Here is an 18,429-nt window from a genome sequence, read left to right as displayed (position 1 = left end):
ACAGTGGTTGGATTGTTACTGCATACATAAGATGGACTGGCCAGCTGGCGTATCAGGAACTGGTGAGAATCTTCTTCTTGTGGAACCTCGTCTTAACTCAATTTTTCTATCGTGTATCCAGAAAATGTGTCATCATACATGCAGTAGCTTCAGCTCCGTTGCTTCTTCCTGACAACACATGCATCGCCCAGGCTTCTAGACGTTTCAAGATGATGGAGCCTCAGCTACGCATCCAACAATTCAATGCTATTAGTGAATCCCCGATTACGTGACCGCTTTACTATGCGTTGTGTGTCGCCATCTCTCCAAACACACATCATCGGGCATTACACATACCGGTCACAGGAACCAGCTGCAGCAGTGAAACATGTTACAATCGTACATGTCCATACACACATACATTCACAGAACCAAGGAAATTATCCGTCAGAGACAGGCCGTAGTTTTTATCGTCCTTTGCATTGAGTGCCTGACATCTACTCCCAGGATTTTCGAACCAAACGCCATTATATCCCCAAAACATAATTTCAAACAGCAAAAAACGGCACAATATGCGAGAATATGGTACAGCATGCAGACCGCTCCTTGCCAACAGACCCTACATCTCGGGTATCAAGGTCCGCCACTTTCAGATTCAAGCTTATAACCAAACACTTGGTAAATCGCTTAATCGCTGTCGCTATCCATGGCCTCACCCTTGGAAGCCTTCTTAGCAGCCTTGGCGGCCTTCTTTTCGGCCTTGCGTCGTTTCCTCTCAGCCTTCTCCTCGGCGGTCTCGCCATCGTGCTTCTTGCGCTTCTTGTCCTTGCTGTCATCAGCAGCGGGGGAGGCAGCCTCGTCCATGGGAGTGTCCTCAGCCTCAGATGCCTTGGCAGGAGTGGCAGGGGCGGCGGCGGCGGCGGCGGCGGCAGCAGAGGCATCGGCGCTGAAGTCCTTGTACTCGGAGCTCCACTTGGCAGGGGTAGCATCGTTGGGACGACCGTACTTGTCGAGCTTGCCGTCAGCCTTGAGCTTCTTCTTCTCAAGGGCAACAGGGCCGAGACCCCATCGGCGGGGGTAGAGGTCGCGCTCCATGATGCAACGCTTGACCTTGGCAACAACACCGTGGTCACAGGTGGACATCTCAACGGTGGACATCTGGGCAATACCCAGAGCGATGGCCTCACCCTTGGTGGTCATGAGGACAACCTCCTCGTGGTGCTCAATGGCAGCCTCTGAAATTCAGTTAGCGATTTGCGACGAAAGAAATTGTTGGATGAACATACCGTATCGCAGAAGACCGGGAAGCATGAGCTTAGCACCGTAGCAGACAGCGTTGACAGCGCTGTCCTTGACGACCAGACGCTTGTAAGAGGTCAGGAGAGTCTCAAGAGGAGAGATGACCTTGCGGAGGTAAGACTCGTCACGAGTGTTGTCCATCTGCCACTGAGCGTCGAGAACGTCGTGGAGAGTGACGAGACCCTTGGACTCATCCATGGCACCACTGCGAACACGTCGGAGCTCCTGCATGTGGCCACCGACACCAAGAAGGAGACCCAAGTGAACACAGAGTGTTCGGATGTAGGTACCAGCCTCACAGCTGACCCAGAAGACACCGAGGTGTCGGTCGTTGTCGAACTCGATGAGCTTGCTCTCGTGGATGGTTCGGATACGGAGCTGACGCTTGACGGCAGAGATCAAAGGAGGGCGCTGGAACAGAGCACCGGTGAGGGTCTCGAGAGCGCGAGCGAACTGAGCCTGGCCACCGGGCAGCTTGTCGTGGAGGCGGATGACAGCCACATACTCCTTTCCGGCACCCTGCTGGGACTTGACAAGACGAGTAGCGCGGTCGATGCAGACGATCAAGCAACCGGTAACCTTGGGATCGAGAGTACCAGAGTGACCAGTCTTCTCACATCTAAAGTGTATGTTAGCAAATATTCCGACGCGCGCATTGACGCGATGGTGTAGAGTTCAAATTTTTCGTACCGAAGAATGCGCTTAACCCAAGCGACAACCTCGTGAGAGGAAGGGTTGGAGGGCTTATCGAGGTTAATGACACCAGAGCTGATGTACTGCTTGAGGTCGCGCTTCAGAGGAGAGCAGCCATTGGGGATGGGAGTGAAGTGACCAGTGCGAGTGAGAACTGCAAGTTTTGAAGATTACGAGTTAGCCCTTGAATCTTGGAACTAGGCGAGCGATTGAAGCTTGGCAATGCATCGAAAAGGAGTTTCAGGCGCATCAAATCATCAGGGATACTCACGCTTCTCGTAGTTCTTGAGGAGAAGAGGCCACTGGCTGGTATCGAGGGTGGGAGTGTGAGCCTGGGGCTTGATGATGTACTCCTCCTCTGTCGCCTTCTTGACAACTGCGACGTCCGTGGACATTTTGTCTGTTTAGTGAAATGTGACTTCCTTTTTGGAATCAATGTGATATACCGGGCCAAGCGCGGCAGGTGCTTTTTGCGACAGGAGGGAAGAAACGGAAGGTGGAAGTCGTAAATTTCCTCAGTGTCTTGCCCGGTGTGATGGTTTGGAAGGAAGCTTCCAAATTTTTTTTCTCTGGATGGATTTCATTGTGGGGACCGGAAGGAAGCTGCGACCGGTGTGTGGCGGCAATTGGACACTAGTCCTTATTAAGCTGCTCGTGGCATATTAGCGCCACAATACCAGCCATCTCTTGATTTATACTTTCATGCTGAAGATAAAAGTTTTATGCGCCGATCTTCCTGCCAGAGAGAGGTATATAAATACTGGATCTGTGATCATGTTTATAGTCAATCGGCACATGACAGATTGTAGACATTTATCACGTAAAATTGAAATTGAAATTGGTATTCCTGCCATGAAACTCCAAGCGCCCAAGGTTCAAATATGTATTAAGGATTGGCGCGGTGATTCGTTCTCACATTATCATCATTGTCTCCTGTCCCTTAGGTCATCGCCATATATGTCCTCATACTCATGCTCTTGGCCTTGATAGACCTGACCTTGGTAAACTTGGCCATGGTACGGGCTTTCTCTGTTGAAATAGTCATGCTGTGCATATTGTTCGGGCTGATAAATACCGATACCAGTATGCGTTCGGTCATCCACAGGATACATCTCATACGACTCGTCGCGATCTTTGCCCTTTGATTGAGGCGTGTTGATTGACGAGTCATCTCCGCCCAGAGCTACTCCTATTTGAGAGTTTACTGGACTAGGGTCGGGTTTATACATGTTGGGAAACATCTCGAAGTGTGTACTTGATGCCGTGCTGACAGGCATCGGAGGGTATGTCGGTTGGTTGGGGTGCATAACTGGCCATTGAGCGAGCTGAAGTTCTGTGGCGCTGACGGGGCTGTTGAACTGAGAACCATAAGGAGATATATATCTTGGGAAAGTCTTCTCGGATCGGGCACTGATTGGTGATTCATCCCAGCTTCTCAGCGGCCTTTGGCTCAACGGTGTCTCGCGCATGTCGTTGTTGATCTGCAACTGAGCTGGCCATCCACTCTTGGTACGAGGTCGGGGTTGCGGTTTGGGTCGGTTTTCGATTTGTCGTAGGAATGCTCTCCTTCTTCTCTTGCCTCGCCAGATGATACAGAAACCAAGGATGAACAAGATTAAGACCACGCCTCCGGCAGCGATGCCAACCTTGGCACCTAGACTAATGGGTCCCTGGTCAAGCCAGTCTGGATTCAAGGAAGCAACGGGTGTAGGTTCTGTAATGTTCACGACCTCTTGTGAGAAGACATTCCCATCGATAGAGATTTCCATGCCAGGTTTTGGCTTTTGTTCACATCCGGCTTGAAGAAGGGTAAAGACTGCAGTATTTTAGTATTTGAGCAATTTTCATTAAATTGCGAGCTCTTACAGTTGGCCAAATAATAGTTATCGCCAGCGCGTAGACACTCTGTGCATCCTTCAAAGTCGGGTGTGTCGTGGACCGGCCACTGGTCACAATACTCATAACTCTCAACTTTTGAAGACAGATTTTTGTATTCGACGGCCTGTCGGAATGGTCCACAAGCTTTTCTATCAGAATTATTAGCATACCATCGACAACAGGTTTATATGGAATCTCACGAGGTTAAACAAGGAGTGTTGATAACCTTCTCGTTATCAGGCACACCGAATAAGCAATACGATGTTGCATAGCGAACATTATCTGAAGATGATCACGTCATATTAGCCATAGTTAGATAGGCCGAGGGTGATCAAGAGGACTTACAAAGTAGCCATTGTTGATCGGTCTCGTTGTCCTTCGTGTGGTAGTCGCTGCCTAGTTCGCATGCGACACATTGTTGATATACAATTCCTGTGCCAGTTTTGTAGTCGTCCTCATGGCAGACGATGTCATCAGATGTAGTGGCATCAAGAACGTTGCCGCACAAAGTTCCGCAGGGCGATCCATTTGCGACTATGATGGCGGCAACGGGGCTAAGTAGCCCGCAGGCTGATATTAATGCTGATGATCTCATGGTGAGTTTAATATTGTTGGAGGAGAACGTGGCCAGCTCGATGGCTGCAGGATATGAATCAAGGCCACGGGTTTCGGAATAGACTCGACCAGAGTGGAGACCTTAAGGAACAGAATGATGATCTTTTTGTGTTACATATATGCCGAAACAAGATCAAGACCTTAGTTTTTGATACGCCTGGCGCTTGGGGGCGGAAAGGCGACGACAGTGGCGCTCTTATAACAAAACAAAGATGAGACAGACAGACACTTGTGAATCTGAACCGCCCGCCAGATGTGACATATGGCTGTGCCTTTAGCTAATGCGTGAAAACGGTGGGTGATGCTGCAGAGTGCAGCACCGAGAACCAACAGAGCGGTTGCAAGAGGCAATGACTTTCGATATAAAACTATGTTTTAGTAGTGTAGCAAGTGAAATGATGCGAGTGATGAGTTGCAATGGCGCCGTGACAAGGAGAGTGCAGCCGCCAGCTCTTGAATATCCGCAATGTCCACTATTGTTTTATCACGCAGACTATTGATTGGTACAAGAGGTATCCGGGGGCGGAAAACATCGATTGGAAGATCCGCGATATGGTGGCACTCGTTCATCACAGCAAGTGGCATCAGGATTGGCCACCGGCAAAAGCAGGCGGTGTTCCTGGTGTTGAGGCGAGCTCTTGAGAGAAATAGGAATGAGGGGTCCAACCACTCAGAGTCGCTATCACTGACATATCCCAGCCCCGTCTCTTCTGCCGTGGAGTCTCTGCATGGTCCCCTGGACTTTCACACGAATTCTGGCGGTTACAGAGCCAATCATCAATGATAAGAGCCCTGTCGGTATGGCCTACCGACCCTAGCGTAAGGTCTCCCGGTGCCGATGCTCCACTATCACGGCCCGGGGTTGATATTGAGCCACAAGCAAACAACCGTAGACCCAACATCAAGTGCTTGCGGTAACAAGTCCATAGGTAATGCCTGGTTTAGAGAACTAGAACTGTCGTATGATGATACGCAGTTATCCATTCTAAGTCATGATGTAACCTAGATCACAGATCATGCTATGTTCCACAACCTACTGATCGACAGCTTTCGGAAGAACGGGAAACATGTTCAATGACAACCGAAAACGCCTATCATGCTCGTGCGCTCCCGTTGGATGCCTCCTATAGTACATTATTGTCCGCATTCAACTATCATCAAAGGACGAGATTGGGTAGGTGCGGCCCCTCCCAAGCACCGAGTATTGGTTTCATTGGGATTATTCGAAAAATACATACAGCCCACTGTTTCGAACAAAGTGTCCTGCTGATTGAAGCATTTAGTCCTTTCGTCTTGTATAATAAATATAGCTTAAATTGAAATATGATCATTATATCGCAAAACCCCCGTTCTCCAACTCCTAGCTTCGTTCCCCGGCATATCAAACAAATGAGATCCAAAAGCACAAGTTGGAGTGAGGTCAACTGTGGCAAACATCACTTGCAGCCATAGTTGCAAATTGAATGATAGGCATAATAGCTTAGGATCCTCCACTCGTAACATGTTGGGCTCTTCAAAGCAGAAAACCAATGGTATCGTGGCTGCCAGCTACTCGCGAGGGCAGCAATGTTGCGAATGTCCTTATCATCTATCTTCGTCATATCAAATCGTTCAAATATCCATACAAAAGATCAACCGTATCAATCCGTTGGTATGAATTTCCAATGCTTTATCAAGGTGAGCAAAAAAAATGAGTGTTGTACACTTGGTCGCTTATAGTGTCGTGAGATGTAATCATGCCACCGAATTTGGAGACATGCTTGATGTATTTTGTGCGGCAAGTTCCGCGCACCGAGTTGTCGGTGTCTTTTCAGAGCCATCCAGGTTGCCACCGAATAATGGTTCGACCTCCAAATCATTGCCATTAAGGATCATTGCCTTGGGTGTGGATGGGTTGAAAGACGGCGTGGTAGGGGATCGCCCAGGCGTAGAGACAGTTTGAAGCGTTTCCGCAAACGACCCGCAGTCGCTTGCCTCAGCAGCCTCGTTCTGAGAAGATGGTTGTGTGTCGTTGCTCAGATCAAGCACAGGTTTCTCAAAGGTGAGCTGGGAAGCATCACCTGACGATGCCCGACGGATTTCTATCTGCTCGGGTGCAAGGTGGCGGGACGGACCACCACTCGAAGCCGGCCGGTGAGTTGGAGAGAATTTAGGAGGTGATTGTGGCACACGTGCTGGAACATCGATGTTCTGTTCCGCAGCCGAGGAGGACCGACGGCCGTGCACTGGGCAGTTGGGGCACAGAATAGCCTCAACTCTTTCGAACTCCTGTGTAATACCTTCATCAGACCGACGGCGCGCGGTATGGTTGGATGAGATCCTACCAGTCCGAGATTGTCGGCTGCCGGTTCCACGTTGGTGAACACGACTATGAAGTCTATCATTTCTCGTTGAGTCTGCAGAAGAGGCTCGTTCAGTAGCTGGAAGAGCGGGGTTAACAACTCCGTTCGTTGGAGACTTCTTCGGACCAGGCGTTCGTCCTCGGCTGGCAGCACGCGAGGCCGGGCGTGCCATTTCGATAGCCGACTTAGGTGTGTTAGAACGGTCATTGTCAGCAGCAGGAGTACGGTTGGATACGAAAGAGTTACTCCGTTGGTGGTATGCTGCACATGTCAGGGACTGGTATTGGTTTCTCTGATCCTGTTCAAGGATGCTAGGGCTTGCAGCAATACGAATCATATGCTTTTCGGGTTGGAGATTCCCAGATTCTCCAAGACGAGTTCGACTATCGTTCCTAGATGGCGGAGATTGGACGCGCTCGCCGACGGGAGTGCCACTAGCAGAACCTGCACGCATACGGCTGGCAGATTCGGCCCGCAGAGAGATACCTTCCAGATGCAATGAAATCGCAGCATTTGCTTCTCGGTCACCAAGTGCTGAACCGGAGCGCTCATGCATTCTGGAGCGGCTGGCATTTCGGGATTTGGGAGAAGACGGTCGTGCGAGAGACTTGTCTTGTTTCGTAGAGCCTTGAACAGTACCTTTAGAGTTGACAGATGATCCCGAACGCGCAGATCGTGTAGATCTTTCACTCTTAGTAGTTCGATTCGACGAGGAGTTGGATTGCGGGGACTGCGGTGGGAGTTGTCGAGAGTCCTTTGGCGTCGCATTATCCTTCACCCGTTCTATAGCACTACTGGGATTTGGAATGCGTGAGTTCCCTGTGATAGCTGGCCAGGGAAATGGCTCAGGCCTTCTGCCAATAGGTGTTCCAGGTGTCCAGCCACCAGTAGAAAGCGGTGTCCTCATCATGCTACCAGATGGCCGCCAGTAATACTGTTCGGGCGAAATAGGAGACATGTCTTCGAATGGGGTATTCGGACTGAATGGCTCAGCACTCTCGATGGTGACTTGGCCACCATAGATGACTTTTTCTGGATAGGAATAATTCGCTGGGTAGCCGCTCAATGGTGCACCACTGTCTGGATAAGGAGTGCTGTCCTCTGGTGGTCGTGGGTTTGTGCGAACAGTCTTCACTGAGGCCTCAGATTGATCAGACTTGACGGATCGGATGGATCTTTCTGATCTCAGAGATGCAGCACTGATGGGATGATCTGGAGGATATTGGTGAGGGAGTATAGGAGGCGACTCAGGTATGATCAATCGCGGTCTAATTGCCATGGGCGTAGGGCTGGGAGCGGACGGCGTCGGGATGTTGAGGCTGAGTGCTCCGGGCGAGCGCGCCGAATTGGGGTTCGATTCTGAGAGGCCCTTGGGGATGGTGATATCTGGCGGGTGTCGCTTTTTGGTGGGAGGGCTCTCAGATTGTAAAGCGAAGTCTTCGGGGAGCTGAGGGGGCGGTGGCAGTGGCGCTGGTGACTTGGGCTTCTCTTTTCCGCTCGAAGACCCAGCATTCTGGTTGCTAGATTGGGCATTGTTTGGGTTTTCAGCGTTGCTCTTTTTGTCGTTATTGTCTGATTTGTTGGATTGCTCGAGGTGACCAGGAGCCTCCATGCCAGAGCCTCCGGGCTCTGGCCGATAGACAAGCTTGGCGTAAGGTGAGTTGTTGGTGTCAACAACAAGAAGTTCCTTCTCACCACGGCCGAGAAGACCGTAAACCTTGACCTCCCCGTCGTGGATACCAACGACAGCACTAGTTCCAGCATACAAAACCTCGTCTTCATTTCCACAACGATTGCAAAAGACAACAATGATCTCATCCTCGTTATCAGAACGAATGAGGGGCTCAAGCCGTGTAACCCAATATGTCAAAGTTTCCATATCAGGTTCGTTCGGCATACGAGTGAATCGTCGTGGATCCTCTCTTGTCATCCAGGCCATAGAGACAATGACTAAATTGGATTCCACTTCCAGAACGTGAAAGGCAAACTCAAAGGCGTGCCAAGGGGCTTCGAACTTATACGGGCTATATTTTGTTAGTGCATATGAAAGATGAGCATCGGTAAGAATACAAACTTGATGTCCATGCCTATAAAAGATGTTAGTAAAGGAATAACAGGCACTTGGTGGCCACTTACAAATTCCTATTGAAGTGTTTCCGAGTCCTGGAATGAAGCCATCAAAAAATCCACGGTTGCCTTCAAGCGCCCATGTCTCATCGGTTTGGTAGAGAAAGGATTTCCTGTAGTTGGCGATGGTTTCGCCATCGCCGTTGACAACGATGACTGAGTTGTAATATTCGGGTCCAGTGGGCCATTTTGGTGAAACGTCGACTTTTTCAGGGTATCCAACAGTGACGACACAGTTGTATTTGAGAGCGATTGTTCTGGCCCAGAGAGATGTGATTCCGGAGCCGGAGGGTTCAAGAAACGGGGTGATATCTTGAAGTGATTTGAAGTTGTACCCTTTTTTGGCATTAGCATGATCGCGTAAAGATGTTGTTTCATGATGACTTACCCGAGAAAGCCAGCTCGGGCAGGACTAAAACATCCAGATCGTCGGGGTTGGCTCTCGATAATACGGCATCCGCGCGATTTAGGTTGTTGTCGACATCTCCCACCTGGGGCGCGAATTGCAAACAACCAATTCTCATAACTGCGACTTTTGTATGAACCCCGCAACAGCAGCACACCTTGCCAGCCTGTCAGCTCTTCGAAGGCTCAGGTCGGTGCCTTGACAGCGACTACGTGATCGCAGTGGCAAGTATTATCGAAAAGAAGAGCAAGCGAGGAACAAGACGCAAAACAAAGATCAACAGCAAAACATTAGAGATGACAAAACCGGACGAGATGGGTAATTACAAGAGAATGTGGGAAACGACCTCACGACACTAAAAACGGAGAGGGACCGGGATTTAGCACACTTTAGGTCCGCGGGGGCCAAAGCAATATAAGACAGACTGAGGCCCGAAGGCTGGCAGCTAGTAATCCCCTGTAAATTGTGTTGGTCGTTGGTTATGATATTACATATGTATGTTGGTTGTTAGCTGCCACTTCACTTTGGTCATTCCTGACCCATCATAGTGCTGAGTTGCTGTATGTGATGGTGGGCAATGAGGCAGACGGTGGATAAACGGTCGGCGGGGAAAAGGTGCGGCTGTAGAAACTTGAGTCCAACCAGGGCCTGTCGTTAAGCGCTACGAATAGAACTTGACAGGGAATCAGGGACCCTCCTTCCTAGGGCCCTTTCTAGGGACCCATGTGCATGATCATCCTAGCTTGAGCGCTTCCTGCCATTTCGACTGGCTGTCGACGTTGGAATTGTTTGCTCCTGGAGGCTCACGAGGAAACTTGCCCAGTAAAGGAGTAGGATGAGCGGCCGTTCTCTCAAGGCGCCTGCTTATTATGCCACGCAATGGTTAAATCCATAATAGTTTAGGGTGCGGATTGCTACAAGAATGGGGCCATGTAATGGACGGCATTACAAGGGTGATGGCCATTTTTGTACAACTCCTGCCACATCACCTCATTTGGCATATTGGTTCTTCCGCAATGTGCGTCCCGCATACTCTCAAAGTGCATACATACATACGTCTTCACCCTGTCAGCAAGTAATTCCTAGCCCTGTCTGCACCTTACAAGGCATGAGCTATGAAATCTCGGTTAGACGAGGCAGGTAGGGTAGGTTGGCTTGCTTCATGGCCTCCACGTGCAAGACAAGTTGACTGATGAGCCATGTTGTTGTTAGTTTATACAGCCATATAGATACGCAGTATGCTATATTGTACCTATGTAGGTGCTTATTGATGATAACTCTCATTCGTCCCAGTTGGTAAAACATCGATAGACTTTGAGCTATGAGATAAGAGATAAGAGGTAGGACTCTTGATGAAACTACCTTGCCGGAATTCGCCTCAGTCCAGATGTTGATTGACGTGACAGCTCGGTACTGTAATTCGTATTTCCCCACAGATCACCGGCTTATCAGACTACTGCCAGATTTACGTCCTGGCAATACAAACCAGGAAGCAGAGTTATGCCTTACCTTGCCTTACTCACGAGCCAGGACAATACCAATATTTCCCTTCCCCCAGTCTTGCCACAGCCTATCAGTCTCACTCAGTTGGATTCGTAAGATCATGGGCAAAGTCCGAGGTGCACTTTTGTACGCACAGTGCATAGCAACCAACAGTTTCGGGGAGACTCGACAGGTAGCCTCTCATTATCTATCTCCGTATCTTGTTCGCATCACACGTCAAGTCCATGCCACTTTATAGAGGGGCTGTCTTCTGCTATTGGATTCCGATAACTCGGTACAGGCGCGAAACACCACACGTCCATTCGTCTAATGCGGCCAAGAATCCGGCCACCCAATTGCATAAAAATCCGACACTACCACAATCCTGTCTGTCGCTGCATGAGGGAAAATTTGGACAGAATTATCAGGTTGTTGTGGTTATCGTGCCCGTATGTCACCGTTTCTTCCCCGCCTCGCTTTCTCACAAGCACGGTCAAGGTTCTGCTCGTCGTCCAATTTGTCCACGACAAAAGCAATACTGGTACCAACACGCACAAGTCATCACCCATGTGATCAGCCGTCGTCTTAGGCATGAGCCCTGAGAGGCTGGGCTTTTCCAACACAGTCCAGCCATACACATGCGCTTAGAGGTCGCGAGAGTCGCGGGTAACGATTCGACCTGAAACCATAATGTGATCAGCGTTAATCCTCTCCCCAAAATGCCACTTGATGGCTTACCGCCATTCTCATGATTGTGTGTTGTGTGAAGGGTATCGTGGTATCGGTCTGCCTCTCTTAGATTATCAGTTCTTTGTAATTTGCTTGAGCTACGACATCATCTGACGATCGAGTTCGAACTTCAAACTTCAAACTTCAAACAGTAACCGGACACCACACCAATTAAACCTCTTTTATCTAATTGACTAGACAGATGATCTGACGAAACTTCTTCCATTAAGTCAAGACTTATGTTGCATTCTACCAAACCCGTTACTGTACAAGACAAATTCAGATCCGTTACCGGGTAGGTTCACATGCCACAATAACACTAACTAGGTAGGTAGATATTGCACTTTTGTTTGCCAATGTTGAACATCCGCACACCCTTTTGAATCGCATTCGAAATAAAACATGTTTCTTTTGTCCGAAGTTGCCCTTAATATCTTAAAACATGAGATTCTCTATGAGACGGTTGCTTCACGGCCAGAGCTCGAGGCAAACCCTTATACTTATCATTCGATGACATATTAATTGAAAGAAGTAGTACGAACAGAACACCGCTCGTTCTTTGCCTCTTTCCTTTCCTCACCGTTGTTTCGACAGAATGAGTAACCCCTTGCCATAAAACAAACTGGCGAGAAACACAACGAAGATATACTTTTTGGAAGTTGAAATTGTTCACTCTACTGTCATCAGACAGCATCTCTATGGGACTGGCTGTGTGATATTTAAAATAAAATAAAAGTCGCTTGCTATATTATACTGTATTTACCAGATATGAACTGGCACATCAAACGTGACAGAAAGTTATTGAGACCTGTAAAATCAACCTAATTGGTGTGACAAAACTAGATCTAGGAAAGGAACGAGGTAAACAATAAGAACTACTAAGGGATACTATGAACCTTTTCGAGATTATAAAGGAATTGTGGACGAATTGTCCAACATAACAAAATTTGAGTGCCACCGTCCGTTGACAAAGACACCAGGAAGAGCGCCCCAAGACTTGTACTGTTTATCCAATGTCACAAAGCTTGGACACTACTAAGGCAGGCAACTTGAACGGTCTTTGGATCTCTTGTCAGCCAGCCAGCGACATTGGATGATAGACGGCATAAGCAGAAAGAAGTAGCTTCTCATGATAATACCAACGAGTCAATCGCTGGGGAGATAGAACCTTTAAATACATCATAACAGATGAGATTGCCATCTCAACCAGTCCAGAGAAACCTTGAGAACAGAAATCATCTCCTCAATCCTTCACTTGGACAAAGCGTCAAAGTGTCTCACAATTGCAACCTGATGAAATTCTGATCCAATCGCGGATGGGAATCTACACACCCGCTATGTGAATGTACATATGCACCTGCTATCACAGTCACATCGCTAACTAGCGACAAGAACATGCTACTAATTTGGGCAGCAACGCGAGCCACGAGCTTCGAAAATGGCGTCGGTACTAGTCGCGTCTGCGGCAGTCTGAGCGCTTAATGGCAAGCTAATGTCTAACCGAAGAGGCCAAGAGATCAATTCTCGTGGTCGAAGCCGTATTTAGATCAATTGCCCATGTGCGAACGGACCAGAAAGGGCAGTGGACAGAGATAGGATCGGTGTTGGGTCTGTGACTGTGAACCAACAGCAGCAAGACATATGTATAAGGGAAGTGCAGTATCCAGCTGTCTGGGACGTGTCTTCCCCGCCAAGGCGATGCACTGATGATCTTCTTCTTTCTGGCCGCGTATCTTGATCAAAATCTTATCTTCGCTAGTCCGTGCCCCGCCGTTCCTCAGAAGCCGGACGATATTGACGTGTTTCCAAACATTCTCCAGCCAAGCACGACAGAGAAATGACCTGGCCGCACAACGGGCCGGCGTCTGGGAGGCTCTTCCGCGTGTCTTGATTTGATTAAGACACTAAATTTCAAGCCCCTCCCGGCCATTGAGCACCATGAATTATTGAGTGTAGCCGCCCTGAGAACATTCTCCTAGTCCCTGATTGGAAGTTACCAGGGCTTCAGCCAGCGAAATTCTCCAAGTGTGAGAGGCTATTGGCTGCGGTGCTGCATCCCTGCAGCTGAAGTTTCTATTCTTGGATGGCACACTCTTACATTCCCTTCGTGAACAGGCGACTATCTATCCTATGAAATAATAATCTCTAGAAACTCAAAATACATTTTCTCCGGAATGAGGAAGCTAAGGCGTGAGAACCATGCAAGTTTATGGATATTCTTGGAGATTGTCCATCTGCTTTTCATATCTGTACTACTCCATCTCTTCTGATAAAACTGACATGACACCCACCCGCTTTTAAACCTATCCCCAGAACCAACGACGCATCTTTCGTCAAGATACGGAAACAGATCTTCTTTGTTTCGATCTCCACATAAACAAACAAGATCTATTCTATTACGATTATACAGAAGTCGAGAGATCTGACCCGCAACGAATAGGTGCCTGTCATGCTTGGTCCTTCACATTGATCGACTCATAACCTCTCTGGCGGCCCAGACATATCCATCCATCACCTCATCTACTATTCTAAATCCCATCGAGTATGCGAGCCGCTTCTTGGACGCTGAGCACTCTGGCTCTTTCACTGCCTCTTGTTCATGCCCTTCAAGTGACGCCTGACTCGGAGTGCGCTGCTCTGTGCTCCGACGGTACGAACACCACTCTTAGCGACGCCAGCCTCTCAAGAACGAACTCCTCCGACATTGTGTGCGGGGATGACGATTATTCCAAAACAGGGAAAGGAATTAGATTCAAGAATTGCCTCAATTGTCTTCAGAAGAGTGAAGCTACATGGGAGGAAGAGAGTGATGTGTTTTGGTTTCTGTGTAAGTTATACAAAAAACAGGGAGATCATGGAACCTGCTAACACCTTCATTATGTAGACAACATTCGATATGCTTTTGATGTCTGTCTCTATTCTTACCCCGACGCGGTGGTATCAGGGACCATCAACTCTCCCTGTAACATCGAAACCTCCTGCGGGTCTCTTGAGGATGCTCTGAAGACTTCCTTGCTCAAGTCAAATGCTGACAATCAGCTCGACTATTGCACGGCTGAAGATTCCATCATCAATGGTCCCAGCTACAAGGAGTGCATTGGTTGCTTGCAATCAACGTCAGACCAAACGTACCTCGCCAACTGTGAGTCATTCTTTTACCTATTTTGTGAACGAGTTACTAACCTTACTATAGTTTTGATAGCCTTGAAAGCCGGCTGTATGCAGAAACCTAAGAAGGGCCATATCATCGGCCTTAGTGGGACAATATTCATTTCATCACTGGTCAACATAACCGATCCAGACACCAATGAGACACTCCCAGGCGACGGCGGCGCTCCTGTTGGTTCCATGACTACCGGTACCATTGTGGGTATTGCGGTAGGAGGTGGTCTTGGAGTCGCTGGTATGGCTTGGCTTATTTGGATTTACTGTCGACGAAGCCGACCACGTCGTGGAGCGGGCATCAAGATCGAGTCACCACCGCCACCGGATATGCCAATGAACCATCGCTCCGTGTATGGCATTCAAAAGTCGTCATATTTCAAAGACGATATTCATGGAAGGCGTCCACCCCCTGTTCACGACCCCTCTCGCGGTCATATCCGTACCATGTCCAACGCGCAACATTACGATTCAATTCAACGAGACATGGCGGGCATAAACCCGAATGTTAGCTACCATTATGCACCACACTCAAAGACCAACGGACCAAACGCAGCTCTTCCAACACACCCAGCATATATCCCAAGGGTAATGAGTAAACTACCCGAGCCTCAGATCACCTCTCAGTCCCGCAAGACACATGCACCTGACTCATATGCGCTACAAACATATCTTAATGCAGCGGACGACTTTGGTATACATCTTGCACCTACACACGACACCTCATCGAACCGTACAACTTCAAGTCGAACCCCATCACCTTCTCAACAAGAGAAGATCCCCGGGCCTCCTGCCGTTGCACCTCCTGCACCTAATCTTCATGCAGGCAGACCAAGATTGCCGTCACTCTCGTTCCCCTCTCTGCACAAGCTCATTATCCCCAAGAAGAACGTTCCTCCTCCCCCAGAACTCAACCTGCAATCAGCAACACCGATTTCGGCATTGGGGAACGACCCTCGCCGTGAAATGAGAATCTCAAAACCCTTAGCTGTTTTAGATCCTCGATTCCAAGACAAACCACTGGGTGGGGGTCCCGTTATGGCCAATACTGTGCCAGCTGCATTCAACGAAGATTATCTGAAGAGGCGAGAAGCGAATAAATCTCCAATGCTGAGCGGCAACAGTCGCGTTTATGGATGATAGATTATAGATGCTGCCACACAGCGGATGGATGATGGGAATTCAAGTTTCATGTGATTAGGGTTCAAGCCTGGAGTTACTGGTTGGGAATTGCAATATCCGAGCAAAATGCTCTCTAGATCGATGAATATGTACACATGGCAAGGCGCAGGATTGTATAGCGATAATCATTCTTCTATCTTATTGTACATATGCTACAAGCGACTGTTTGACTGTTGACCACGAGCTTCTTTCAGCCAAGTCGCTGACCTCGGCCACGAGTCCGCCACGAGTCTGGCAAGGGACCACCCTTATCCACACCACTACTGCTGCCAGTAGAGGCCGAGTTACCAGGTCGAATAGCGGTACCAAAGCCTCTGTTGAGAACTCTAGGAGCTTGGACAAGACGTTCAAGCCAGGCAGGCACTCTCAACAGCTGAGGGCCATTGCCGAATTCAGGCCAGATCCGGGCGAGGAAGTCGTAGAGATGAGCGGCGAACAAACCCTCAATCTCGACCAGGGCTGCACTGGGTCCTGCCATGAGCGCAGTAACGACAATCATGCAGAGCGGCAGAGTCTGGGCTGGGATGGTAAGAACCAGGAATTGCGTCTTCTGGCCTCGCTGATCCTGAGTCACGGTGTACGCCATAGCAAGGATGATGCCGTTCAAGTACAGCATGCTGTTCAAGCCTGTAACGTAGTCGATCATCTAGCGACTGTCGTTAACCTCTGTACAGGCACAAGACGATATGGGTACGTGTTTGGGATATAAAATGTTTTATTGCTATGATATAGAAATGTAGGGAGCTAAAAAACCACTTGAGTGAATTGGGAGTCACACAAGCCATCCATATAGACATCCCACCATGCCTGCACCGCAGACCAACCCTGAAATGCGAATGATGGGCGGTCCGAAGTGCAAGGGTAATCTTCCTCATTTCCAGGAACCGTGATAGCTGAAGAGGCAAAGCACTATCCGGGCAGATATATGAGGGGGGTTTTGAAAGGGGCACGTAGGAAAGTTGCAAGGCACGGGTGTGTAGACAATAGCTTACCAGGATTACTGAGCAGACGAAGAGAATGTAAAAGACAAGATCGACCTTGCGCGGGAAACGAGCGTTTCCCATCTCCAGCTGAGTGCAGTAGCGATACAGAAAGAACGAATTCATGAGCAAATTGATGGGGTTCAGCTCGACGAAGAAGCATGTTACAAGGCGCCAAATCTGAGGAGGGAACATCCACAGATAGGTCGGATGATAAAGCACCGAGTAGACCGACACAATGTTAAGCTTGCAGGTGACGGACGTCAACACTAGAGCAGTAATAAGATTCCTGGATAATAGTTAGCAGGATGTACAGAGTAGCATCAGGTAAAGAGTGACGTACCGAGAGATGGCTGGGAGGTCCCAGTAGGCGGCCATCACATTTTCAGCCATGTTGGGCAACTTTGCTCAATTTGCGTGATGTAGAGTTAGTGGGTAGCAAGAAATAAATAAAACGGCCGAGTCAAAGACAGCTTTCTTTTTTCACATCAATCAGATGAAGAAAACAAGTGAAGGCTTCAGCGAGGTTTTATGAGGGAGAAGAAGCACGGGACTCTGCGAAACCAGGCACCATTGTTTGGTTATTGCATGCGTGTCATCTTCGCTTCCGGAGCTTTGGTCCATAGAAGAGAGTAGAAAAAGAGAAGGTGGTAGCTTGAGAGAAAAAATTCATTAAATGAGCAAATCCGCTATAGCGGGGCACGATATCGGGGCCGACATTTCGCCGCGTTGTTGCGGCTGTGTGTGGCGGTTGAGAGCTCGCGCCACAATCGACCAATGAAGTGTGTCATGGAAGCGGCATAATGCGGCATTCGGTTTCTCTACAAGGCTCATGGTCATATCGTCTGATGTTTTGTAAGGATTTTTCTATCAATTCACTTATTCAATTCCTCGATTGACTCCTCGGCTAGGCTAGTTTCACGTCACCCGAAACCCTGAGCTTATAAATCAAGCACTGAGCACGCAGAGCCTCACTCAATTCGTCATCATGCGTTCTCACGATGCTATGAAAAGTGAAGAGGCCAACGATGCCGCCTGGGAAGCAGCCAGAGGAGGTGTCGCGGGTGCTGTCAAGTGGGGAATCGGTGCTGCGATACTGGGTGCTGCCGGGTACATCTGGTCGCCGCTATATCGATCCATGACGGTTCAATTCAAAGTGTAAGGTCAAATTCCACAACTCACCTGTCTTACACTAACCCTTTCAAGGTATCTACAAATGTGTGGCATGGTTCCGGGAGCCATGATTGAGGCGGACTCACGACTCAGAGCATATGAGCAACGGGTGAGAGTGCAACGGAGGTTAATGGGCGACAAGGCCAAATGGGAACGATACGAGGAGGAATATATCAAAGGCGACGGTAAATGATCACCATACTGGGAAACAAGCATGACATGTCACTGAAAAGTTTGACTGTAACTGCTGGGGTATAACGGCGTACATATTTCACATTAAAGATGACCATTGAGTCGTCCTTGTAAAATCACATTTCTTTACCATCTTTTCCCTTACTTGCTCAGACAAATACCAACCCCAACGCCTATTATGTACCTATGC

At 48.8% G+C, this 18,429-nt stretch overlaps 7 protein-coding genes across 7 annotated transcripts; 3 read left to right on the top strand and 4 right to left on the bottom strand.

The window, feature by feature from the left end:
* Positions 1 to 426: 426 nt before the first annotated feature.
* On the bottom strand, positions 427 to 2,488 carry FGSG_07206 (centromere/microtubule-binding protein cbf5). Its single transcript, XM_011328631.1, has 4 exons — positions 2,243 to 2,488; positions 1,969 to 2,125; positions 1,266 to 1,897; positions 427 to 1,214 (listed from the first exon to the last, which is right to left on the bottom strand). Exons 1-4 carry the CDS (start codon positions 2,364 to 2,366, stop codon positions 667 to 669), a joined length of 1,461 nt encoding a protein of 486 aa, XP_011326933.1. The 5' UTR covers positions 2,367 to 2,488; the 3' UTR covers positions 427 to 666.
* A 406-nt stretch (positions 2,489 to 2,894) lies between these two features.
* On the bottom strand, positions 2,895 to 4,444 carry FGSG_07205 (uncharacterized protein; the record flags this gene model as incomplete). The annotated part of the gene is made up of 4 exons (XM_011328630.1): positions 2,895 to 3,787; positions 3,838 to 3,998; positions 4,050 to 4,131; positions 4,195 to 4,444. 4 exons carry the CDS (start codon positions 4,442 to 4,444, stop codon positions 2,895 to 2,897), a joined length of 1,386 nt encoding a protein of 461 aa, XP_011326932.1.
* Positions 4,445 to 8,840: 4,396 nt separating this feature from the next.
* Positions 8,841 to 9,457, bottom strand: FGSG_07204 (uncharacterized protein; the record flags this gene model as incomplete). Its single annotated transcript, XM_011328629.1, has 3 exons — positions 8,841 to 8,893; positions 8,943 to 9,269; positions 9,322 to 9,457. The coding sequence occupies 3 exons, from the start codon at positions 9,455 to 9,457 to the stop codon at positions 8,841 to 8,843; spliced, it is 516 nt and encodes a 171-aa protein (XP_011326931.1).
* Positions 9,458 to 14,094: 4,637 nt separating this feature from the next.
* Positions 14,095 to 15,052, top strand: FGSG_13092 (uncharacterized protein; the record flags this gene model as incomplete). The annotated part of the gene is made up of 4 exons (XM_011328628.1): positions 14,095 to 14,377; positions 14,435 to 14,692; positions 14,744 to 14,953; positions 14,991 to 15,052. The coding sequence occupies 4 exons, from the start codon at positions 14,095 to 14,097 to the stop codon at positions 15,050 to 15,052; spliced, it is 813 nt and encodes a 270-aa protein (XP_011326930.1).
* Positions 15,053 to 15,351: 299 nt separating this feature from the next.
* FGSG_13091 (uncharacterized protein) lies at positions 15,352 to 15,852 on the top strand (the record flags this gene model as incomplete). Its single annotated transcript, XM_011328627.1, has 1 exon — positions 15,352 to 15,852. A coding segment is annotated over one exon (501 nt), but the record flags the coding sequence as incomplete, so codon positions are not given.
* Positions 15,853 to 16,084: 232 nt separating this feature from the next.
* Positions 16,085 to 17,267, bottom strand: FGSG_07202 (uncharacterized protein; the record flags this gene model as incomplete). Its single annotated transcript, XM_011328626.1, has 3 exons — positions 16,085 to 16,540; positions 16,887 to 17,163; positions 17,218 to 17,267. The coding sequence occupies 3 exons, from the start codon at positions 17,265 to 17,267 to the stop codon at positions 16,085 to 16,087; spliced, it is 783 nt and encodes a 260-aa protein (XP_011326928.1).
* A 476-nt stretch (positions 17,268 to 17,743) lies between these two features.
* FGSG_07201 (uncharacterized protein) lies at positions 17,744 to 18,425 on the top strand. Its single transcript, XM_011328625.1, has 2 exons — positions 17,744 to 18,032; positions 18,081 to 18,425. Exons 1-2 carry the CDS (start codon positions 17,863 to 17,865, stop codon positions 18,238 to 18,240), a joined length of 330 nt encoding a protein of 109 aa, XP_011326927.1. The 5' UTR covers positions 17,744 to 17,862; the 3' UTR covers positions 18,241 to 18,425.
* The last annotated feature ends 4 nt before the right edge of the window (positions 18,426 to 18,429 follow it).

Source organism: Fusarium graminearum, chromosome 4 (genome assembly GCF_000240135.3).
Source record: "Fusarium graminearum PH-1 chromosome 4, whole genome shotgun sequence".
NCBI classification, from domain to species: Eukaryota; Fungi; Ascomycota; class Sordariomycetes; order Hypocreales; family Nectriaceae; genus Fusarium; species Fusarium graminearum.
Note: the sequence above shows the minus strand (reverse complement) of the source record. Positions and strands in the feature narration are given on the sequence as shown.

What these genes read in the sequence shown, in the direction of transcription:
- FGSG_07206 (XM_011328631.1), bottom strand. Translation starts at nt 2,366, where the DNA reads ATGTCCACGGACGTCGCAGTTGTCAAGAAGGCGACAGAGGAGGAGTAC. An exon ending in TGGGTTAAGCGCATTCTTCG is followed by an intron (nt 1,898 to 1,968) that starts GTACGAAAAATT and finishes CATACACTTTAG; the next exon opens with ATGTGAGAAGACTGGTCACT. An exon ending in TCCCGGTCTTCTGCGATACG is followed by an intron (nt 1,215 to 1,265) that starts GTATGTTCATCC and finishes ACTGAATTTCAG; the next exon opens with AGGCTGCCATTGAGCACCAC.
- FGSG_07201 (XM_011328625.1), top strand. Translation starts at nt 17,863, where the DNA reads ATGCGTTCTCACGATGCTATGAAAAGTGAAGAGGCCAACGATGCCGCC. An exon ending in ATGACGGTTCAATTCAAAGT is followed by an intron (nt 18,033 to 18,080) that starts GTAAGGTCAAAT and finishes AACCCTTTCAAG; the next exon opens with GTATCTACAAATGTGTGGCA.